The 18643-nt window shown below is 46.4% G+C and overlaps 1 protein-coding gene across 1 annotated transcript in view; it reads right to left on the bottom strand.

Moving 5' to 3' along the window:
* The window catches only part of LOC119399311 (TATA-binding protein-associated factor 172-like), a 374345-nt gene that overhangs the window by 327351 nt on the left and 28351 nt on the right, over positions 1 to 18643 (bottom strand). Inside the window, 1 exon segment of the mRNA XM_049417333.1 lies at positions 12690 to 12845. Within this exon segment, the coding sequence (XP_049273290.1) occupies positions 12690 to 12845 (156 nt within the window).

Here is an 18643-nt window from a genome sequence, read left to right as displayed (position 1 = left end):
ATTATTGCGGCTGGGCTGCGTCCAAACCCGGCTAAGACTGAAGCAGTGCTGGAAGCCCCCGCACCCCGAGCGGTCAAGGAACTTCAGAGTTACCTCGGGTCGGTTAATTTTTACAGAAGGTTCTTGTCAAACCTTTCTGCCGTGTTACAGCCGCTCAATAGTTTGTTGGCGTCGGGAACACCATGACGCTGGGAAACTGATGAAGAGCAGGCATTTCGGAGAAGCAAGGAGCTATTGGCCTCTGCTGCTATATTGGCACACTTTGACCCAGGAAAGCCAACTGTGCTTGTCACTGATGCCTCTCCCTTCGGTATTGGAGCAGTACTGGCGCAGCGAGAGTCATCTGGAGAAGAGCGCCCCATTGGTTTTGCTTCCCGCAGCCTGGCAACCGCGGAGAAAAACTACAGCCAATTAGATAAGGAGGCATTGAGCCTTGTATTTGGCGTTACAAAGTTCAGGCAGTACTTAAGGGGCCGGCATTTCGAGGCCGCCACAGATCACAAACCGCTGCTCGGCCTGCTCGCAGCAGACAAACCAGTTCCCGAATCCTGCTCTCCGAGAGTGCTAAGGTGGGCCTTGCTGCTGTCGGGGTACAGTTACGACCTGAAGTATAGGCCGGGTTCACAAATTGCACATGCCGATGGGTTAAGCCGGCTACCTCTGCCAACTGCCGAATTTGTTGTTGACTGCCCTGCCGAAGTGTTAATGGTGGAAGGAGCATACTCAGGGGTACTGTCGTCACATGCTGTTGCGGCAGCTACCTCCAGAGACCCGGTGCTGTTGCAAGTAAGAGCAGCGTTGTGGTCAGGTTGCCAGATAAACCTAGGGTCAGAGGGAAGACCCTACGAGACGCGCTTTGATGAGATGAGTGTGCAAGGGAATTGTCTATTGTGGGGCAATAGAGTCACTGTTCCAAAATCTTTACAAAGTCCTCCAGTTGCTGCATGAGAGTCATCCAGGACTGTCCAAAATGAAGGCAGTTGCGCGTAGCCATGTGTGGTGGCCTAGCTTGGATAACGACAGAGCGATAACCATTCAAAGGTGCCATATGTGCCAGGAGCATCAAAGAGTGTCACGACCAGTGCCTGTCATGCCCTGGCCGTTCCCCGAGAAACCGTGGTCACGGCTGCATGTGGACTATGCCGGTCCTTACAGGAACACCTATTTTTTTATCGCAGTCGATGCGTTTTCAAAGTGGACTGAAGTGTTCCCGGTCTCCACACCCTCGGCTGAAGCAACTATTTCCTGCATGCGAATTATGTTCGCAAACCAAGGCCTTCCAGATGTGGTCGTGTCGGATAATGGGCCAGCATTTACCAGTGAGCTCTACTCCACATTCCTCAAGAAAAACGGGGTAAGGCGAATGCTGGTGCCGCCGTATCATCCAGCGTCTAACGGTGCTGCAGAGCGGGCAGTGCAGACGGTCAAAAACAAGTTGCGGAAGGCTGGCCCTGGAGATATTCGCACTCAAATTGCCCACATACTCTTGACTTACAGGTCAACGCCTCACGAGGTCACGGGTTGCTGTCCGTCGGAGCTGTTGTTGGGGCGGAAGCTGAGGACTGCGTTGGACCTGCTACACCCAGACCTCAGGACTAAGGTGCTACAGAAGCAACTTAAGCAGAAAATCAGATGCGACCAAGGAACAAGACCCAGGGTTTTGGGTCACCCTGGTGACCAGGTGTTCGCAAGGAACTTCCGTCCAGGTCCTGCGTGGCTCCCTGCAGTCGTCACCGAACAACGCACTTCGTCCATGGATGTTCTACTGGAGGACGGACGGCGTTTGACTCGACATCTGGATCACATCCGCCAGCCCCCTGAGGAACTAAGTGCAGACAACCAAGAGTCAGGCAGCCCAGTAGCTACAGGTCTGGCTCCAAGCTTGGACGCGGGTCAGAGGCAGCTAACTCCGGATCGCCTTCACGACACCGAGTCTAGGCAAGATCCCAGGGAAGACGTGGCGAGGGAAACGGAACTTGCTGTCACAGCACCCAGTACTCCTGTCCTGCGTCGAAGTACCAGAATTCGACGACCAGTATCGCGCTACTCACCTTGAACAAATTGTTTGCATCCATTAATAAAGGGGGGAGGGATGTGATAAGATTAGTTTGCCGTTCCGGCGCCCGGGGGCATCGATGTTGCAAGGAAATAAATACGGCGCACATGAACAGCCAGTCATGTGTGTAACCCGCCAACGTACGTGTATGTGATTCGGTCTGGTGACGGCATGGCCCAGGACTACCCGGTTATCACCGGGTAGTATCACCTTTGAGCGATTAGAAACCAGACAGCCATCAGCTTTGCGGGCATGAGAAGCGATACCCACCAGACGGATGAAACCGAAACCAGCCGCACTGTGCGCCCGCGCTCGGATGTGCAAGTGAAAGACGGCGGGCCACTTTGGAAAGAAAAAAATTAATAAAATTGCAGGCAGTTTGCATTAAGTGGCAGAAAGCTTTGCACAGTGAAGCACGGACCCGTCGCTGCTTGTGCTCCCCGTCGACTGACACATCTAGCTTCAAGATGCACGGCTTCCTCCTCAGGAGTACGCAGCCAGGGCATGCACTACAGAGCGGAGGTCACGTGCAATGTCTCCGTTGGTGGGCATGGCTTAGCTGTGGCGCGTGCTTGCGTCCTCTTTCTTTCTCTTTTTTTTCCTTTCTACTTCTTTCTCTCTCTTTCGCTGATGCTCTCTTTCTGCATTTCTTTCTCTCTATTTCTCTCTTATTCTTTCTGTGCTACGCTTTACTCTCTCCCCTCCTCCTTTCCCTCCTCCTCACATTCACTTCCCTTTTCTACCCCCTTGCTACATTATACTATACAAGGCTATGCTGTGCTCTGCTTGCGTGCCTGGATAGCCAAGTGGTTAGGATGCTCGCCTTCAGATCGAGGGTTCAAATCCTGTTTTGTGAAGAATTTTTCTCTTTCTCTGTTTGTTTCACTCTTTCTCTCTCTGTACTCATTCTCATGTAGCCGCACAGTGGCAAATACCTGTTAAGATGACGATAGCTTTCTGCGATCGACTCACAAGGAACGATTTGCTAAACAGCTTTGCTGTTAAAACAACGGACAGACATCAGCGCATGAAAAAAATGCCACATATTCCCGAAGTGTGGCAGCACATGCCAAGCAAGAGAAATGATCGAAAAAGGCGAGAGTTTCAAACATAGAGGCAATGACGTACATGTATGCCGTAAACCCTTTGGTGCCTGTTAGGTGATGCTGTACATGTGCAGCATAAACCCTCAAAGGGTTGATTACTCATTTGAATGTAACTTTAGGTTCGGCAGAGTTTTTCCGCCTCAGCATAGAGTTCGTTTGCGGAGACAAGTGCCTGACTGTCATAGCATTTTTATGAAAAATCTGTACTGTCTAAAAAAAAAAAACCCCTGTATGACCATGACTAAGAATTGCAAATCGCAGTTGACTGGATCTGGGTCGAGCGAAATCACTGCACTGAAAACAACGCGAAAACGGGACGAAGGTTCAGGAACAAACAACACAAGCGCTGTTGTTCCTTAGCTTTCGTCCCGTTATCGCGCTGTTTTCAACACAGTAACATGTGCCAAATGATCCTTCAAGACACCTTTCTGCGAGTAAAATCACCAGCAAATGTTCCCGTGTAGCAGCGAAGAATCAGAAACAGGCATGATCACGATCGAAATTGCCGTGGGCCATTCTTACAACACAATTTCTTGCGTCTAACGTGTCAACCTAAGCTGATTGTTTTCAATTGGCAAGCTGGATCTGTCGTAGGATATTCAATGTGGCTTTTCTATTTTGCTTAGGTGGTTAAGCACGGAATCACGAAAACTAGCAGATGACATGAGGTACATGTGAAACACTTCGTCGTTTTGTAGTGCCAAACCAACCAATTGAGGATTCTATGCGGGCAGTAATTTGGCGCTAAGATTTATTCCTTCCGGCCAAGTGTTTAGATGAGTGTGTTTAAAGCAACGAAAAACACTGGATTTGCAGCAGCAAGTGCAGTACTGCGCAGCTGAAAGTACAGGAGCCACCGATGCTTGATGGACCTTACAGAGTTGCAGCCCCATTGTGGGAAAGAATCAGCGCACGCCCTCAGCACACTAGCCAGTATATTCCAGGCACTATACTAAAAAAACAAAGTGAACGGTCATTGGCATGTAGTGAATCCAAACGGCCTTCAGCTGGCACATGTCGCTAACATAAATGGCCAAAATGGCATAAATGGCCAAAACCGTAGTCGTCTAGAATTAGGTGCATCATTCCACTTTTTAAACAACTTGAATTTTGGTATTCAATTGTAGTGCAAGGGTTGACTCCAGGTGGCAAATACAGTGAAACCTCGGTGATACGATTACAGCTCATACGAATTTCGGGGTGATACAAATTTTTCGTTGGTCCCGGCCAAGGCCCATTGGCTGCAATGTAATGGAGTACGGTTGTTGCGAACGTATTTTAACCCAGCGACGTTTGATACGAACATACGCTACCGCCTAGGTACGAAGAGGTGCTGTCCGCGCTGTCGCGGCAGACGCGCCAAGCACGTGCGAGCGCGGGAACGTAAGCGTGGTCATGCGCCACACCGCCTAATCGCCCGGATCCCGGTGTAAGAAAAACACTTTTCTTGCGGTCAGAATAAGCCTTCAGAATGGCTGTCAGTTGGGGTTGTTGGTTCATGATCTTGAGGGTTGAATCGCGCAAACGAGACAGGGACTAAAAGAAGAGACGACAACACACAGAGCGCAAACTACCAACAAAAGTTTATTTCCTGAGCACACAGTTTTTTATGCACCACTCTTGCGCCACCAGGTGAGTACAACAATCAACTTCTTAGAAACGCGAGCTCTTTGCCAGATAAGTTAACAGACGGCGTGCTGACGCATTCGGGACCTAATCTAACAATGTTCTCAGCTTCGATAATTTCTCTCGTCAATTTATCGTTCTGCGATGCGACAATTTTACATGCGCTGAAGACAGGTTGGCACCCACATGTCTTGCAGTGAATCGCAAGCCACCCGTCACGTCCATTTTTTACACTGTTGTTATGTTCCCTAAGTCTGTCATTAATACACCTTCCGGTTTGACCTATATATATCTTACCACACGAAATTGGAATCCGATACACAACATTACTCTTGCAAGGAACATAGGTGACTTTGTGTTTCTTAGTGCATGCATTGGATTTCATATTGCTACTATTGCGGTGGCATAGGCTCAGGAGTTTGCGCGGGGCTGAAAAAACTACTTTTACTATGGAACGTTCCGCCACTTTTTTCAAATTGTGTGAAATCTTGTGGAAGTACGGTATGACGGCAACTTTCTTCGCGTTAGTTTTTGAGGGCTCCTCAGTTGAGGGTGTCTGGCGATGCTTTCTGAGCAAAGTTTCAGCTACAGAGGATTGCACACTTAATGGATAACCTGCTTCAGATAGCCGGTCGGACTGGTGCTCAAAACTAACCGCAACTTCATGCTCGCATGACTTTGATAAAGCATTATGAAAGCAAAGCTTTACAATTGATCTCTTTACTAATTTGGAGTGTGCCGAGTTGTATGGAAGGACCGGTTTATTACATTGAGGTTCATAGCGCCAACAGAAATGATCTGTGTGGAAGGTGCGCGACCGTTGAGTGGAACATGCGCGACCGTTGAGGTCGCACTTGTGCGGGCACGGCCATAAATCTCCCAAAAATATCCCCAACACATCTGCAATAACAAAATCATAGCACAGGACCGTGGTTTTGTAATTTTGTGGCCTTGATCCGTCGCGTCAAAGCGCTTCTTTAGTTACTTTCACTAGAGTACTCCAGTGTCATGCAAAAAAAGCATACTAAAATTTGGAAGGGGCTACTGCTGTCGCATGTTACAACGGACCTGGTTCATTAATTACATACGCGCGAACGGGCCGTATATTTACGAGTGCTGGTATGATTTATGACATCTAAAAACTTAACAGACAATAATTCAGGGTTCTTCCTAACGTTACTGCGGCCCTGAAAAAGAATAAATGAAAATGTAAGCCAGCTTTCTTTTGTCGCATGGTAATTTTCCATGCTTTCTGATGATATGAATTTCGGATGATGCGAATATTTTTGGTGGTCCCGTGAGATTCGTATCACTGAGGTTTCACTGTATGTGAAAAAGCTTGCGTTACATTCGAATAAATACTATGTGTGAGGGAAAGATAACAAAAAAAAAAAAAAATTTTAATACAGGAGTAAGGAAATTACACAATCCTAGCTGGTAACAATAACAGAAAAATCGCCAATAACACAATGAAAGAAGCAAAAAGAGCATTTATAACTTCGTCAGTACTCGGTACAAATACCAAGGACAAATTCTGGAAGGCAGCATCTCGTGCGCCGCACGGAAGTGACGTCACTTTAATAAAATAAACTTAAAACAATTCAAATGTATAGACTATTACTTTATAATGTGTTAAACCTACAAAAATCTGAAACAAAAAGTGTTTAATGTACATATGTTAATTAATGACATATCGCAAGCTCCTAAAATCCAAGGGGTGCTGCTAAAGGCAACAATGTCAAAGATGGCAGCTGCGCGAAGGTCCATGTGCAGCATAGTTTCTCACTATGGTGTGTGAATTGTTGCTGTTGGAAGTACTGCATTTTCTAGATTGCGATGTCAAAACATGGTGTTGTTGAAGGTGACAGTGTCCTTGCTGCTGAGTGCCTCATTTTGGTTGTCGCGAAGGACAAAGTCGACAATGATATAAATGATGTTTGTGTGAACGTCCGGATGCACAAGAAATGCTAGTGCGGTTGCGAAGTGTTTTTACTGAGCCTGTGATCTCCTATGGCCAATGCTCCTGCACTGCAAGCTTTTTCACAAAGTGTAAACATGTATCAGCCGCTCTCGTCCGCAGCTAGATAAATGCTGCTGCGTTGTCACAGGCGATGTTATTCGGCAAGGCACATAGGCGCGCATACGAGGAGGGCGAGGAAGGCAGACTGAGCTTTGGCTTCGGATTGTCTGAGACTAAGAAGCAACTCAAGCCAGTGGTAAAAGCGGGGCCGTTTCATCGTCGTCGCTATCAAGCAATGGCGGCCCCCATGCTCGATTTAGACTTTGTAGACGTATTTTTATATTCTAAAATACACCAACTTCTAAAATACACAAAAGGTTTGAGATTTTGTTAATGCACGGCAAATTAAATTTTTCATTTATGGCTGAAAGTTGGGCTAGTTGGTAACATGAATAATAGGACATGTTTACTAGCGAAAAAAAGATGTGGACGACAAGAAGGAATACAGGACAACGCTAGTTTTTTTTTTTTTTTTTTTTGACTTCAACTAAACTTTATTACACATAACATTCAGGTATATATAGACAACTTGGCGAGCGCATACGCGCAAAGGTCCTGTTAATACCGAAAAATTCAGCAACAAAGATGAGTTATCAGTTTCTTTCCAGACAGCAAAGTTCTTTTTCAGAGAGAGCCAAGGAGGGACTGCTGACACACGCGTCAGCTGCTTTTTTAATGACTCTTCAAGAAGTTCCCTCTCCCCCTGCGTTGCGAAGCTGTGCAGCACTGACGTTTTTTCATAGTACGGAGAGCAAGAACATCTCCTGCAATGGTTGGCATAGTGTCCACTACCGGCCAGCGCCTTCACTGCCGCTCGGTGCTCCGTTCTGTATTCCTTCTTCTCGTCCACGTCATTTTTTTGCTAGTAAACATGTCCTAAATTTTTCAGCCTGGAATTGCATCGTCAAATTTCATTGAAGCGGCACGGCAGAAGAAAAAGTGTTCGTTGTGGCGAGCATATTTGTGCATTGACTCTTACAGGGGTGAGACGATGAAATTGATTTGGGAGCAGTTTCTGGAGCAGCAAAATTTCGATTTTGGAGCAGTTAGTGGACTTTTTTATGTCATCTCAGGAGCTTGAAAAACAGATTTGTAGCAACTTGGGGGGTAAGTACATATTTAAATTGACCTAGGATAGACGTAACACTGAAGCAGCCTTTGGAGAAAGTATCGCCAGGTATGAACTATACTACCTCTTTAAATACTATGCGACCTATCTAGTCCGAGTAAGAAACGCATGAAATAATTGAAAAAAAAGGTTCTGCAAACTAGATTAACTTTATAAAAATTTCAAGAAAACAACAAAAAGAATGTGATTGCACAAGAATTGCAGCTCCACAGCAGTAGGCCTTTTTAAGATCAGTGATATAATTTAGCAGATTACTGATTTGTCTTTTATTGAGATAGCAATTACATAGACATTCTAAACAGGTTTTTGCCGTCGGCATCGCAGTCATGTTTCGTATAAAGTCCAAATCGATAACATCCCCATACCTGCCAAGTTTGGAGAAACGAAATCCGGGAGATCAACTCAAAGGGGGGGGGAGGTACTGCGATAGCAATTATATGGACACTGTCAGCGAGATTTTGCGGTCGCCGCTGATCTGTACAGAGTCCAAACCGATAACATCGCCTACGCATCGTCTGTTTCACGTGCGAGTAAATGCGCGCTAGCGCTAGGGACGAACGCGGTTGAAGCAGAGATGAAACGACCCGGCCGTCACCGTCGCGCGAAGGGCACGTGCGATAACATCGCTCCGCGTGCGAGGCCTGTCGTCGCTTGCTTACCAGTTATTTCGTCAGGCAATGGGACCATAAGGGGCGCCGTTGAGACGGGGACGGTCGCAAGCGCTGGTGAACACGCTATCTCGACAGACATCGGTAACGGCTACCCTTTTTAAGTGCTGGGCTTTCCACTTAAAGCAGCAGTGACACAAAATTTTGAAGGCGAGATAACTTGTGGGATAGATTTGTGTGTACACAAACGCATCATCTACGAAATATTAACGGCTGATATAACCTATAACACATTTAGGATCAATTTTTAAATTGTGTGTAGCGCATCTGTACGCGAAACGTCCCACCTCGCGTCACCGTGACGCACAGGGCGGGCAATGCACTGGACGCGCGGGGCAAAACTGGATTTCCGGGAGATTTTCCTATGACCCGTACAACCGGGAGAAACGTTCAAAATCCGGGAGTCTCCCGGGTAATCCGGGAGACTTGGCAGGTATGCATCCCCCACGCATCATACTTTTTACCCTAGGGTAAAATCGCGCGAGCGAGGGCAACGAACACGGCTGGAGCAGAGGTAAAAAGAGCCAACCGATCCCCGTTGCACGGAGGGCGCATGCAATAACATAACACCGCTTGCCAGGCCTGCCGTTGATTGCTACTCATGGAGAGAGGAAACGCGCTGCCCGTCTTGAAGGAGCACGAAGGAATGCGAGGGAGAAGGGGGGGGGGGTCATTCGAGCAGCAACTGTGGACTTTGACTGTAAGGGCACGGTCACGATCGCTGGCGCGCACGCTATCTCGGCTGGCATCACAGACTGCTTGTATACCCTTCTAAAGGCTGTGATCTCAACGCTTCTCTCCTTAGAGCAGCCGTATTCTCTTACACCAGCGTTTTGTAGTTACGCGAGATCAGATCCATAAGTGTTAGCTGCCAGCCTTACTTCGTATAATATTACAATTTGATGCTATCGCATTCATTGCTTCACTTGCGGTGACACTAATTTTTTCGTAGATCTGCTTATTTAGCTTTTCAAGCTTCTCCAGAGCTTCCTGTAGGTCAGTGTTTGTAAGGAGGACATCACATTAAGCGCCTTGAGCTCAGCCCCGCAGTTGGCGTAGTGTCAAACCCACTGCACGCTTTGAACAGGCGAGAACAAAGACGCGCTACCGCCGTTCGCTGCCCCCTCGTGCGGGACCGCCTTTGAGAGCACAGCGCGGGTGCCAAGATACCTCGCCGCATTTACTATCTCATAAAGCTATCTCGCACTGACTATCGCGTACGGTTGCACGTTTTTATTGGGGAATGACACAAAGGCACTTCGCATCAGTCCGCTGCCGGCTTCGGCGTGAAAAACTGCCACAGCATCGCGGAGATGCGTTGCATGCAGGAAGCTAGTTGTCGCCGCGGTGATGCAACAAGGGTAATGCCTCTCCCGTGTACGGTATGGGCCGTAACGGTACAAACACTCCCACAACAAACGCACGCATAGGTGACCACATGCAGCAGCGTCGTCGCGAAAACCATTTCGACCGGAGGAACACGCTACGCACAACGAAGAGAGCCATTCCCACTACGCATGTCACTTGATAGGGCCAGAAGAGACAGCCCAGCAAGAAGCAGCAGCACGCTCGGGGCACGGCAGAAAATTTTTGGGGCACCACGCATACTTACAACAACCTAGAGGTGGTTATGGTGGCATCATGGTTGGGCGTGTCTATGCGTTTTGCAACCGTCTCATTTTCTTGGTATCCCAGGCACTGCTATACGCGCAACTTGGAAAATCATGTCAACTCAGCCTTTTTTTCCCACGAAGCTGACCTGGGCATCTAAATTCTGGCTTTCGAGGCTGTTTTGGAGCAGTTCAGCGCAATTTTTGCGATTTTCATGCTTTTGGAGCAGCTTGGCGCAGGAAAATGGAATTGTATCAAAAATGCGCAATATGCGCAGCTGTCCCACCCCTGCTCTTATAGACTGCTGACAGGGAACCGAGAATGTTTCGTTGTACCGGAAATTTCATTGAAGTGGCATTCGTTTAGCGGGGTCAGACTGTAACGCATTTTTAAAGCAGCAACTGACACAAAATTTGTAAGGCTCCATTTTTCACGCAATCCTGGTACAGAAACTCATTTGCCCCCCACAAAGAGGTTTTGCAAGTGTGTGCTCATATGTATGTTACAACCGGTGGCATTTTCGATTTCGAAGAGCCCTTCGCCATAGAGTTAATACAGACTCTAGCGAAAAAGCTCCCCATAGGGCCCACGCATTACAATCTCCAACCACAAGGACGCCACCATGGCCGCCATTATCGTACCGCGCGAGTGTTACCAGCCCCTGAGGCGCGTGCTAGACTTGACAGTGGTGTTCAGTATTCATCATAATTAATGAAAGTGAGCTCATGTGAAGTAGAGTTGTGAGTATGCGCCAACAAAAAGCGTATATGACAACGCATTGTGACTCGCAACTCAGTCAAGAGATGCACAATCGGCCACGATCTCAAACTCAAGTGGATAAGGTGGCACCATCTAGCAAAAGTGCCTGCAAGCGCGTCTTGTTGCCCCGTGAGGTCTGCACACAATAAACTACCTAAAAGGCCTTGAATCTTTCCTAAAAATCTTTTAAATGAACATTAAACACTGCCCACACATTTCTAATCCGTCAAAACGCCAGTGCTCGATTTATATTGCTAGTATTACTAACATTGAATAGCGCTAATTTTGGCCTATCTGTGAATAATTGCAAAGGCAACAGTGACAATGGTACGGTAATGGCGGTGTTCGTGTGGTCGGTTCTCTTTCGGCCCAGCTTTTCCTTTAGGGTCTACACAAACTCTATGCCCTTCGCAGGCTCGTGTCACATCAGACATGCTTGTAAACAGCAACAATCATGTGACAGCGCATGCCAGTTATACACCTTGCTACTTTCTGCCATGTCTCCAACGCTCCTGTTTCAACATCACAAGATACGCACGGTGGTTTGATAATCGAACAATAACATCCATTTATTTATTTAGCGTGGGGGACTGGCAAAGAAGCTGGCAAGAGCATGGATATAAATTAGGAAACCTCAATTCACCGCTGTAACATTGTTCTCATTGTCGTCTAACAGAGGTGACAATCTTTTATGTGAGCCTTGGAGCTGCCGCAATACTGATCGTTTGTAAAGCAGCATGTTAACAAGTGACGATACTGTCACGTGAAGTACGCAGAACACAAGCTGGTACAGATGAGAACTCTTTATTGGGAGAACTAGTGCCCGGAAAATGAAAACTCAAAGAACAGGCATCAGCCCTCGAGTACGTATTCTAATCGTCGTCTTTTATACATTAGTGATCGAACCTTCCAGCGTTATCGCTGGTGCTCGCATAATCTCCCAAATAAACTTGACTAGTTGTGCCCTGCTCGAAACAATCCGTGCAGAACACTTAACAGAACAATCCAAAACAATCCCGAAGCTTTCCAAACATTGCTGTGTGGCCTGCGGCGAGCGGTGCTAACAGACTTTTGGGTAAAATCCGATCGCATCAAAATTAATAAATAAGGGTGCATGTGTGGCACGTGCCCATCCTCGTTTATTGCCTTCTGCGTGTATGTTACCTTTAGCAATGTATATTCAAATGGCAATACAAGCAGCAATAGCTAGCACGACATTGGTGTGACCTTTAGATAGGACACACGGGATGCTCAAGTTGGACTTCACGCCAGTTTGCCGCTTTATGTTTGCTTGCTTGTATGTGCAAGCTGTAAGCCTGTAACAGTGTGCGACATATAAGTGGCGTGATGTAACGCTTTGCTGTCTAGTATTAGGCCACGCAACGCTCAGTTCTGGCAAAGGAGCGCACAAAGGACCCAATCACACACACATAAAAATGACGCAAACACAAGCGCTTGTGCTTGCGTCATTTTTATGTGTGCGTGATTGTGCCCTTTGTGCACTGCTTCATCAAATATCATGGCTCACCAACAAGCCCACCTGTTAATATTAGGTAAGCTAAGTTCCAAAGATATATTAGAACTAAAGGTTCTAAGTTATACAGTGGCACATACAGCACTCACGTCTATGCTTACTCAATGAGATGTAGTACTGTGGTTATCACACATTACAGTCTGGACGCTGTCACGTGATGGAAAGAGCAGAAGCACTTACCTAGTAGGTCATCGTCAAGGTCAAACTCTGAACCCTCAGATGCGAGGAGGTCGCCACCGTGCTTCAATACTTGGTGGAGGTCAAAATTCTCAAAGCGCATCCAGTGCGATGCAGACCTGGTATTTGCTGCTCCTGGCTTGGCCGGCTCATCGTCTGCTGCGTGCACAACAAGTAGGCCTTACAAAAACACTCCACGAGGACCTTTTAAAGCGACACTGAAGCATTTTTCCCAGAAAATAAGGTTTTGGTGTCACGTCATGCAATTTCGTACGGCGAGCTCAAAAATCACGTCGAAAATTTGGTTAAACTAGCGCGAATAACAATATTTTGGCAAAAACGTGCCGCAAATCTCTCCGCCATCTACGATTGGTCCAAGCTTCGTGACATCATCAGGGATGCCACCAAGGCTGCTGACCGCGCACAGCAGCAGGCGATAGCATGTAGTCCGTTTTCTCGTTTTAAATAAGTGCATCAGCATTAATACGCCAACGTGTGGCTGTTGCAATGAGCTCGATGTAGTACATAACTGGCCGAGACATATTAGCGCAAATAAAAACCGACGAACACAAGAAGGAAGACGAAGATGTGTTCGTCATATTTTATTTGCGCTAATATGTCTTGGCCAGTTATGCATGACCAACTAGCCCAACAATTATTCATGTAGAATACATTTCGATGTACGTAGTACATTCACACTTTTTCAAGCCAGTAGCACGTGTGTACGAGCAATGGCCACGAACACCCTTGTCGGGCGGTGCCCAATAGTGGACCGCTACGGCAGTGTTGCATTGTCGGGCGCTGCCCCCCAACACACCGCAAAGGGGTTAACATCCTTTTCAGAAGCCCCAGAATGTCCCTGCTGTTAGCGACACCATCGGACGTAGTCCCAAGCATTTCTTTCTGGAGGCCACGGAAGAATGTCAAAGTCGGCATCATGGTCGGGTGTAGTCCCGAGTGCCTGGCGGATGCCAAGGGTCGAAGTGTACTGCTTCGCTTGGCTTCAAGTCTCGACATCAACTCCATGGAGCTCCCAGGAAGCTATAGGGTCCATCCGCAACACCGTTGGGTGTAGGCTGGAGTGCCGCATTACTAGGCCAACGAGTCGGAGCACAAGGTTCTGCTTAACCTCTGGATCAGCTGTCCCCATCATCGTTTGACCCTATAGCAGCATCTATTCATGCGCTGCACCTTACCTTGCCAAGTCCATAGCGACAGCTGCGTTCTCGTGCCGACGCTACACACACGAAGGTGTATTCCGCATCAGCTGTTCATTTTGCCCGGTGAGACTTTCTCATGCCAAGACTAAGCTTGTGCGTTTCTTTTTGAGTTCTTTTCCATGTGTTGTAAAGCATCGTGTTCCCATATAGTATACATTGTTGTGCGTCCTATGTTCGTGTGTTTCTCCATAAAGTGAAAAACAAAAAACAGCCTCGCCATTTTCTTAGGAACGTTACTGTCATCGACGCAACGTGTTCTTTCTGTCTGCTTATTCCAAAGAATCTCACCACAGTAACTAATGAATTACTGAATTGAGTAAAAACTGTGGCATTCACACAGTTATGTGGCAGAGATATGCAATCAACTGGAATAAATGTAATCAAACAAATATTACGAAAACAATGTTTAAGGGGGGACGTGGCAATGGGAATGGTAAATTTGGTCAAAATGTTCAATTTTACAATTTATTTTTTTCTGCAATCCTGAGACCATGTTTTACGCCATGGTGAAATATCAGACCAAAATAAGCAGTAGAAGTTGAAAAAAAAGCATTTTACTAGTGTGCTGTCGTCAAAAACTGAGAAAATTGGGCTTTAGAAAATGCAAATCTGCAGTTTTCCCTTGACACAGTGCCACCATGTTGGTGTCATCATAAAGAGGACAGAGGGAGCTCAAGAGAGCCACAAAGCTGCATTTCTCCAATGAAAAATAAAGCCAGCTTCCTCCTAAGTTCCATTTTCTGAGCTTTTAGCTCCATTTTCTTTGGGCTCGACTTTCTCAGCTTTCATTTTTTGAACAGTTGCTGTCGGTCATCCCTGTGCCATTTCACAACAAATAAAGATGTAACCATTCTGTTTTCTGCGCTTAGATCCGGAGACATTGGTGAGTGCCTTAAAGCTGCCCAAATTTTCTGCACATCATACAGATTTTTATAATTGGCTTTTTGTAAAAGTTGTTAGTAAAACAATACGTACAAGAAATTTCAAAAATTGTTTTGTGTGCTTACTTGAATATTAAGAAATAAACCAATAGCTATACGGCACAGAATGGGCCCTAATGAATATTCTTATGCAAGAATCTTGAACTTATATATACTTCATTAATTAATTTTGGGATGACAATGAGAGTCTATGAGGTGTTGTAACTCAAGAACTACAACAGATAGCTCAAAACCGATTTCAGTTATGACATCAGCCCAACAAATCACATCAGCATGCCAACTTTCATCACTTTATCTCCATAAATAACCAAGATAGTATAGTTTTCATTGCCACATCCCCCCTTAAAGAACTACCGTAAAATTCCGAGCAAGCGCCCCCCCCCCCCCACACACACACAACGAAGTCGAAATTCCCGGCAAAGTGGGGGGGGGAGTCACTATCTCGGAACAGCACCAAAATTTAAGATGGCGGCAAAATTTGCGTGCCAGGGAAAAAAAGCAGTGCACATGGATTAAAATTTTATTACAGTGAACTTTATTTAGGCCCAGGATTTTTTTTGTAGCTTTTAATCGCTTTGAAAACCATCGAAAGACTCCTCCGAGTCAGTTGCAAAAAACAGGCCGCAGCATTCCGCTTGAAGTCCGCCGCGCTCTTTTGGCACCACAGCTCCAACATCGGCCAGTCCGCTGTGCAGGTCGCAGTCCTCCGAGCCATCAAGCACGTCACTAATGCCGCATCCCTTGAAGGACCGTGCCACTGTCTCTTCAGGTACAGCGGCCCACGCCTCGGCAACAAAATCGAGCACATGTTGCCGCGACGGCTTCTTCAAGTTTCCTTTCGGCGTTCGCGCTTCCTCACGCATATACTGCTCCCACAAACGCTGCAAGGTGGACTCGAACGGCTTATTCCAATACACGTCAGCAGGCTGCAGGATGCTCGTGCACCCCGCAAGCACGTAAAGCACGTCGGTGTCGTACTCCTCGAAGGCATTTGTGCCGGCTTGTGTCTTATGGATGGGCGTCTGGTCCAACACTAGTAAGCTTCCGGTCGAGCTTGAAATGTCGAGACGTCTGGCGCACGTTCTTTCCGTTTTCTCGATGCCATCGAATAACCTCGATTTTCTTCGCCACTGAGTAGGACTGCATAGGCATAGCTGACCCTGACCTCTCACCGCAAAAACAAAGCAACAAATGGCGTGGAGCATGCGTGGAGCAATCGGACTGCAGTGCAAAGCAGGATTGGATTGGGTTGGATTCATGGCAGCCAGCAGGACCACAAAAAAAAAAAACAATATATGTAGAAAAATTCACGCAACTTTTTTTGTCAACTGGATGTGGCAGGCCACTGTTGCCTGGGCGCGTTGTCGCGGAGCGGTGGAAGGGGCGGACGCTTTCCCGGAACGGTGCGGATATTTGAAATTGCCAGTGAAGTTAGGAGGGGGGGGCGCTTGCTCGGAATTTTACGGTAGGTGAAGTGAGAAAGATTTAGCAAAACGTTTTGTTGGGCTAGTTGGTTTGAGACTTCTGAAGGAAAAAATTGTAATACAAAGCAATACATGTACGTACATTTCTTCAACAAACACACTTGGAAGTTAGCGCCAGTCCCATCCTCTTTGTCCGTGTGTTGCTTTGCGCTACAATTTTTTCCTTCAGATGAGATTTCTTTTTTTTGCTTGAATTTCAGCATTTATGTGTATGCTATTTCATTGTATGTGTTTCCCACTCCTGTAAAAACCCCAGCTTGGGGTTGACAGTATTAATAAACAAACAAACAAACAAACAAACAAAAAGATTGCCCATTTGGACCAAATGGGCAATTTGGACCAAATGGGCAATCAAAGCTGTCATGATCTGTCAGATCATGACAGCTTTGCATTGCAGAGAAGCACGTCTTTTCCGCAGGCACGCATTTCAGTTGACCACGAGATCGTTTTTTTTTTCCTCTTTTTTTTTTTCTTGCGCTGGCAGCAGCGATGCCCACAGTTTTTCTGGTTTAGCGGCAACATTTGGACTAGATATTGCTGGAAAAATCCCTTGTAGCTGCAAACTAGCAGGCACAGCAAACGACCACCTCTGATTTCTTCCAGTAATTCAAAGTTCCTTGCATCCCGCTTTTTGTATGTTTGTATGTGGTTAATTCGAAAACCCACTTAATTAGATCTTTCACAGTCCCAGTGACTTTGAATGAATGAGGTTTTACTGTATGTTCATCTAACCTTGAAGTAGGCCTTCGCAGCAGTGCGGATTTCTCCTGGGAAGGTGTATTCACGGTATAGCACACGCTCCGCTGCAGTGAAACCACCTTTACAGGGGGTTACATGCGGTATAGATGTCTATTCGTTCATTTCCAATACTTCGAAATTTCCTAGAACTCAAATTCGTTTCGAAGCGAATTCAAATACTGTAATATTCGTTCGAATATTCGAAGTGCTCGAATATTAGCACAAGCCTAGTTGAAACACATTATGGTGTAACTGCACACTATTGTTTTTAGTTTTCTTTTTCTCTTTTTTTTTAACTATTGTTATTTGTTGTATTTCCTTCACTGTTGTGATTATTTTTACCACGTTCATAATGTACCCACCCCCTCTGTAACACCCTCTGGGTCTTCAGGGTATACTAATAAATAAATAAATAAATAAATAAATAAATAAATAAATAAATAATGTAGTGAATAAAACAGGAGGAATTGCGGCTGCAGGCCTATGTTTGAAGGGTGCAATACTATAATAGCTAGCAGCAAAAAAATCACAGCATATCCACGGGGTGAATGATGATGAGTGGGGCGAAGCTACGGAGGGAATCATCTGTAAACCGTGAAACTCTTCCGTGAAATGCGCCCAGTACATAATATAAAGAGTGTGAAACATCGTGTGTATATTAAACATCAAACTTTTATTGTACTGTTGGTTTACGTGGTCCCTTCATTATCACTTGTGATCGGTGAAATGCAAGGAAGAAGTCCGCTCCCGAGCGAAAGAGCGCCAAGAGCGACCGCATTCCCCGCTCGCCCTGTGCGAATTAAAGGCAAGGCTAGAGGGAAGACAGGACGCGCGTTCCACGACGCGAGGTCGGTAGCATGCCCAACGAAAGCCAACGGAACGCGATCGTGCAAGTGCTCCGGCTTCGCATCGCCTCATGGTTCCATTTAGCGTCCCAAAACCAAACATATTGCTCAAGGTGTGCCTTGCGTTTTTCGTAGAAATAATTTCTTTATCATGTACATTAAGACGAAAAGTTGAAAGCTCACTAGAGTGTATCGGCCGCAAAGTATGTCTTCTAGTGTGATTTAACTCTCGTACGGCAGGGTCCTCGCGCCGTTGCCGGTCCACCTCGCCCGTTGACGATCGGGCGAGGTGGCTACATGCAACTACTACTACTACACTTTCAGAAAAACATCTGGCGTGCTTTCGTTCTGCTTTTACAAAACATCTGGCGTCTTTCGTTGGTTTATTTCATCAATCAACGGCGTTTTGAACAAAATTTTTATTGTTTAATCACGCACAGGAGAAATCTCACCAGGCACTACCTTGGAGGTAAACAATGGCTGCTAATGGGAATGAGAGACAGAAGAAGTCGGCTTTTAGCTAACACTTACACTTCTACTTCTACTAACGTTTCCTACTGGAACATGCCAATGGCTGCTAATGGGGAATGAGAGACAGAGGAATTCGGCTTTTAGTTAACGCGCACGCTGCGAATTTTTTATTGTTCAACAACGCACAGGAGAAATCTCCCACCGGCACCACCTTGGAGGTCAAAGCGTAAGACTAGTTACTCACTACTACGATGACGA

This window comes from Rhipicephalus sanguineus, chromosome 7 (genome assembly GCF_013339695.2).
Source record: "Rhipicephalus sanguineus isolate Rsan-2018 chromosome 7, BIME_Rsan_1.4, whole genome shotgun sequence".
In the NCBI taxonomy this organism is placed as follows: Eukaryota; Metazoa; Arthropoda; class Arachnida; order Ixodida; family Ixodidae; genus Rhipicephalus; species Rhipicephalus sanguineus.
This window is presented reverse-complemented; position numbering and strand designations above follow the sequence as displayed.